The 6,254-nt window shown below is 56.1% G+C and overlaps 1 protein-coding gene across 1 annotated transcript; it reads left to right on the top strand.

Annotated features, from left to right (window-relative positions):
- The first annotated feature begins 932 nt into the window (after positions 1-932).
- LOC144160717 (uncharacterized) lies at positions 933-5,375 on the top strand. The gene is made up of 3 exons (XM_077691914.1): positions 933-1,292; positions 1,584-2,102; positions 4,932-5,375. The coding sequence occupies exons 1-2, from the start codon at positions 933-935 to the stop codon at positions 2,064-2,066; spliced, it is 843 nt and encodes a 280-aa protein (XP_077548040.1). The 3' UTR covers positions 2,067-2,102; positions 4,932-5,375.
- The last annotated feature ends 879 nt before the right edge of the window (positions 5,376-6,254 follow it).

Raw genomic sequence — 6,254 nt, 5'->3', positions numbered from 1 at the left:
TTTCGAAAGAATAAACCGCGCGGCTCTCCTCTGGATCCTTTCAAGTTTATCTATTTGGTTCTTTTTCAAGGGAAACCATACAACGTGTGGGGATTCTCCCCTGTGAGCGCCCACGTTAGGCCGTTCAAACTGCCGCGCGCACCTCTCCTGCCATCTGGGAACACACGGCAGAAAGACTGTGCGATGGAGGGGGGGCGTGGCACATGTTTGGGCACGCTAGATAAGGGCAGCGGCGCTTGGTAGCGGGGGGAGTTGCCGGCCGGGAGCGCCGCCGGTGACAAGAGAGAAGCCACCGCCGTCAGCCACCTCGAAGAAGACGCACGTCAGCAAGGCCCGCCGTTCGTCCCGCCGTACCGTAAGCCCTGGGACCCTGAAGTGCTTTTGTTATGTGCTTGGCTGATTGTATCCCCTGTTCCATTTATATTTCATTTTCCACTGCTTGAGTAACGCGCAATTGTTCCTCTTGCAACGTTCTGTGCGTGATGTTTTGACGAGGCCGTTGCATGAACCCCCCTCGGTAGGCAGAACTACCTACAGTGGCGCCCAACGTGTATTTAGGCTAGCACAGTCCTTTGTCAGCAAGACGCTTACGCACAGGAGCAAATTGCGACTAAAACTTTCGTGCATGTGTTTGCAAGCGGCAGCTGTTTCTGGAACTTAGCACTTCAGCTTAGCGAAATGTATTTTGCTGCTGAAAGCCGGGTATAATGCTGTTGCTCTTACGCCCGACTTCATTTCTTTTCAACGAGCCTGCGCACTACCCAGCTTTCTTTTCCGCGGCACCGAATGTCCAGTTTTCCGGCGAGCGCCGCAACTGATAAGCATTACCCGCAGTTGAGTTTGTGCTGGTGCGTGCTCGATTTATACGGTGGCATCTTTGTAGCTCCTACGCCCGAGTTCGTTGGTTCTCGGAGTTTCGTTGGCGTCCAGCAATGAAGTCCGCTGCCGACGGAAAGGAACTTCGTTCGGGAACAGTCGTCGGGGCCACGGCCCCCGACACCGCCTTCAGCGAAGCTCTCACCACAGTGGCCGGCTTATGTCAAGCTCTTACGCAACACCTGGGCACTCTACAAGACCCGGCGCCCCGTCTTCAGCCTGACATCCCAACCTACCGCGGCTATGACGACCGTCTGTCCGTCGCGGATTTCCTTGACAAGCTCGATGTATACAAGGCCGCCGTCGGAGCGTCGGACACTCATATGCTAACCAGGTTATTGCCACTGGTTTTCCAAGGGCCTGCAGCCTGCTGGTGGCGCCTGCAGTCCCCGTTTGCGTCGTGGGCCACCTTTGTGGTAAGCTTTCGGACTGAGTTCCTTCCGCCTGGATACGACACTCGCATTCTCCGTGCGTTAGATCTCAGGACGCAACCCCCTAACGAAAGCCGGTTAGAGTATGTACGCGCTATGCAGGAACTATACAGGAGAGCGGCCCCAGAGACTACTTCAGCTGAGCAAGTTGCCCGTGTGTTACGGCAGTGCCATCCTCGGTTCCAGCCCTATTTGTATGCTCAAACGTACGCGGATTTGAATGCAGTTGCTTCGAATGCGCGCGCTATTCAGGAGTGCCTGCTCGCCAAATTGCAGTATGCACCACCGCCAACGCCGAGCCAATCCTTGGAGCCCAGCTGTACCTGGAACGGGCCTGGCGCTTTCCAGTCGTGGGCGCCGCAGTCCGCGACACACCGGGCTTTGGATCCGGGCGAATTTGCACCAAGAAGGCGGCCGCAGAACCGATACCGTGACCGCACTCCAGCCAACGCGGGCTACGGGGCCGTGGGCCACCCGGTCCCAGCCAACGCGGGCTACGGGGCCGTGGGCCACCCGGTCCCAGCCAACGTGGGCTACGGGGCCGTGGGCCACCCGGTCTCAACCAACGTGGGCTACGGGGCCGTGGGCCACCCGGTCCCAGCCAACGTGGGCTACGGGGCCGTGGGCCGCCCGGTCCCACACGAAGACGAGCCATCCGGCGGACGAATGTGGTACGGACGCAACCAGGCCCGTCAGCAGGGGCCCGCCACCGAGGACAGATTTCCGCGTTCGGGAAACTTCACGGCCCGGCGTCGCTGAAGCCAGGCAGCGAGTCGCAGCGGGCCAACACACCTGGTAAATCTTTTCTTGTGCCTTCGGTGGATCGCATGCAGTATCCCCCCAAGCTAGTGTCACCAACCATTCGTGTCAAAGTGCTCGGCAAGATCGTAACTGCACTCCTTGATACCGGTTCCACAGTTTCCCTTATCGGCGATATGCTTTTCGAACACTGCAAGGCAAAGCGGGTAAAATTTCGCCATACCGAAGTTATGCTTAGGATGGCGTCGAGCGCGGCCGCGGAGAGAACAAACGCTGTTCGGTTACGCATATCGGTTAGCTCCCGCGCTAAGAGACAAAGGTTTTTGTATCTCAAGGGCTTGTCGGTTGCCATGATCCTAGGCACAGATTTTATCGCAGATGTGGCTATGCGGTTGGACATCAGAGCTGGCGGGTACTACCTTGGCGACGACCCAGGTTTTTTTCCGTTTGAGACCTCGGCGGGTCCCCCGTTACCCTGCAGGTCTCGCGCTGCTTTGTCGACTGAAAGCCTGCCGGCAGACCTGTTACAGGAGCTGCAGAATTTCAAAGGAACGTCGTCTCAGCGCAAACAGCTCGAAAACCTCCTGCGCCAGTATGCGGACATGTTCACGGAAAAACCAGGAAAAACGGATGTCTTGCAGCATCGCATCGACACTGGGAACGCAAAACCATGGCGATGCAGCCCAAGACCAATGAACGCCCCCATGAGAGCGCTTTTCGACAAAGCCTTGGACGAGATGCTCGACACCGGCGTCATTCGTCCATCAATGAGTCCTTGGGCGTTCCCCGTCGTCCCAGTCGGTAAGAAAGATGGATCTATGCGAATCTGTGTCGACTACCGAAAACTGAATGCCATGACGGAACGAGATGCCTATCCGTTCCCGTCGGTGACCGAAATAACGTATGCCGTGGCAGGCGCGAAGTATTTCACGACCTTGGATTTTTCACGTGGCTATTTACAAATAGAAATGCACCCAGACGATGTACAGAAGACCGCGTTTACCGCGGTCTTCGGTACCGAAGACCGCGGTACCGAAGACCGCGGTACTTCTGCAAGAGTGGGATCAAGTGTTGAGACCAGTGGCTTTCGCCAGTCACACTCTGACGCCAGCCGAACGCAATTATTCCGTCACCGAAAAGGAATGCCTAGCGATTGTGTTCGCGCTGAAAAAATTTGACATGTTTCTAGACGGAGCATGCTTCACCATTCAGACTGACCACCAAGCTCTCTCCTGGCTTCAGAGGCTTCAAAACCCAGCAGGACGACTCGCTCGTTGGGCACTCGCGCTGCAACGTTATGACTACTCCATCGAATACAAGAAAGGCACCACTAATACAGTTGCTGACGCGCTGTCACGCGCTCCCCTTTTTACTGATACACAGGTGGAAAACGAAGAAAGTATGGTGGTTGCAGCAGTGCAGGGCCCCACGAACGACCGTTGGGGATCGTTGGTGAGCCAGCAGGACTTGGTTGCGGCACAGCGGAGCGATGGTCTATGTCGCAAAGTCATCGACAAGCTCTCGACAACAGACTCTCCAGAAGCTTCCCGGAACGACGAGGTTGACAGCTACTTGCTTGGAAATCATGGTATTCTGCTGCGATACATTCCCCAGGCAGACGACGACTCAACACAAACTCCTTTCCGAGTTGTCGTTCCCCGCAAGTTGCGTAAGTTGTTCATCGGCTACTACCATGACTCCGCTCTGGCGGGTCACTCGTCTGGGCAAAAAACCTATGAAAAGTTATGTCGCACAGCAACTTGGCCGGGAATGCGACAAGATGTACTTCGGTACGCTCGCTCCTGCCCCATATGCCAGAAGACCAAACCACGTGGAGGCCTGCCGCTTGGAACAATGACATCCGTCCATAGCACCTCGCCGTGGCAAATCGTTGCATGCGACGTGATGGGGCCGTTTCCTCGAAGTCCTCGAGGCAACCAGTTCTTGTTGGTAATTGCAGACCACTTCTCAAACTGGGTCGAGTTGTTTCCTTTGCGGAAGCTAACCTCTCAAAAGGTGTGGGAATGCCTCCTGGAAGTGTTCACGAGGTTTGGTTTCCCCTCGCAGTTAATCACGGACAACGCGACGTATTTCACCAGTAAGGTTTTCCGAGATTCTTGCCACGCCTTGGGAATACGTCACACCCGCACCTGGGCTTACCACCCGCAAGCGAACATTACGGAACGGGTCAACCGAAACCTTAAATCGATGCTCATTGCTCACACTGGCCGTCACAAGGACTGGGACAACAAGCTTTCCGAGATGGGCTTCGCAACGCGGACAACGATTAACAGATCGACCGGTTTCACGGCAGCGCAACTGAATTTTGGCAGAGACCTCAAGTTTCCTCTCGACAGTTCGCTCCAACCCACGCAGAATCGCACTGATAAATCCCCCGCGACATTCGCGGCTGACCTTCGCAAGCGGCTAACAGCGTCCGTCCGGGAGGCCCGCGAACATCTCGACATCTCCCGACTCGACCAGACGTCCCAGTACGACAAACGCCGACCGGACGTACAATTTTCCATGGGTGATCTTGTGTTGAAGCGAACACATCCACTTAGTGATGCGTCGAAGGGCTTCACCGCCTCACTTGCACACAGGTGGAATGGCCCGTACACCGTGGTGGGTAAGTCTAACCTGTCGTATGTGCTGAAAAACTCTTCCACAGGTGCATCGTACGGTCCGGTGCACGTGTCCGAACTAAAGCGGTATTTTTCGCGCGAGGATACAGCCAACGGGAATCAGCGAGAAGACTGCCGCGGAAAGCGCGCGACACATGAGTATTCCCCGTCACCACGATACAATCTGCGCATGCGTCACTAACTACTGGCTCATTTGTGTTTTCTGTGCTTTTGCCTGCAGAAGATGTCTCGGAACAGCAGTCGGGCCCACCCCTACCACCGTCGGCAACCCGAACGCTCGGCCCCGCCCCAGGGTTCACGGCGCCGCCCGTTCCCGTCACCGTACCGTCCAGCACGACCTACGGAAGAGGTGGCCACGTGGACGGTGCTGTCACCTTCGGGCCACCCGGTGGGCTGGCACTCTCGTCTCGAGTGGTCCGACCAGCCTCAAGTGCTCGTCGGCACGCCGCGCACCTCCGTCCCGGCCCCCTTTCAGGGGCTCACAATCGCAGAACGTCACCCGGTAGAACCACGGCCGCTATACACCCAGGAAGAACTGGCTGCGCTGTGTGAAGTGTGCCAAGTGCCGGAAATCAGCTGGCGTCACCACCGCGCCGGGGCTCTCCACAGAGAGCGTTCAAGAGCCTTGCGCGCCAACCGCCCGGAGGGCAACAACAGCCAGGACGCCCTGGAAGAAGCCTTGGCAATGTTGCGTCGGTTGCGCCCAGACCAGCGGCGCCAAGCAATGGACGCAATCCTGGACACCGAGGACTGTGTGTAAACGAGTCTCGGACATTTTTTTTCCTCCCTTTTCCTTCGTTTATTTTTTTCTCTCTCTCTTGGTGTAGCAAAGAACCAAGAACTTTTTTTTTTTTTTCCAAGGGGGGGGGAAGTGTGGGGATTCTCCCCTGTGAGCGCCCACGTTAGGCCGTTCAAACTGCCGCGCGCCACCTCTCCTGCCATTTGGGAACACACGGCAGAAAGACTGTGCGATGGAGGGGGGGCGTGGCACATGTTTGGGCACGCTAGATAAGGGCAGCGGCGCTTGGTAGCGGGGGGAGTTGCCGGCCGGGAGCGCCGCCGGTGACAAGAGAGAAGCCACCGCCGTCAGCCACCTCGAAGAAGACGCACGTCAGCAAGGCCCGCCGTTCGTCCCGCCGTACCGTAAGCCCTGGGAACCTGAAGTGCTTTTGTTATGTGCTTGGCTGATTGTATCCCCTGTTCCATTTATATTTCATTTTCCACTGCTTGAGTAAAGCGCAATTGTTCCTCTTGCAACGTTCTGTGCGTGATGTTTTGACGAGGCCGTTGCCTGAACCCCCCTCGGTAGGCAGAACTACCTACAAACACTAGCATACTCTACATAGGACGTACAAGGGATAGGTACGCTGGAATTTCACATCTGATGAAGTACCTTTTACTTTGCGTCTTAAGAACCAAAACTTTTTTTTCGGCCGAGCTAAACAGATTGGTAATGTGGAGTTTCCAGTTTAAATCATGCGATATAGTTACGCCGAGGTATTTAAAGTGACTGGCTTTTGAAAGATGTGTTCCGTTTAGCTGG

The sequence above is a fragment of the Haemaphysalis longicornis genome, unplaced genomic scaffold (assembly GCF_048455015.1).
Source record: "Haemaphysalis longicornis isolate Haplotype H1 unplaced genomic scaffold, Haemaphysalis longicornis Haplotype H1 scaffold_11, whole genome shotgun sequence".
Lineage (NCBI taxonomy): Eukaryota > Metazoa > Arthropoda > Arachnida > Ixodida > Ixodidae > Haemaphysalis > Haemaphysalis longicornis.
This window is presented reverse-complemented; position numbering and strand designations above follow the sequence as displayed.

Bases quoted from the DNA above. Each gene is read 5' to 3' on its own strand.
- LOC144160717 (XM_077691914.1), top strand. From the start codon at position 933: ATGAAGTCCGCTGCCGACGGAAAGGAACTTCGTTCGGGAACAGTCGTC. The intron at 1,293-1,583 runs GTAAGCTTTCGG...GCCAAATTGCAG, and splicing joins CGTCGTGGGCCACCTTTGTG to TATGCACCACCGCCAACGCC.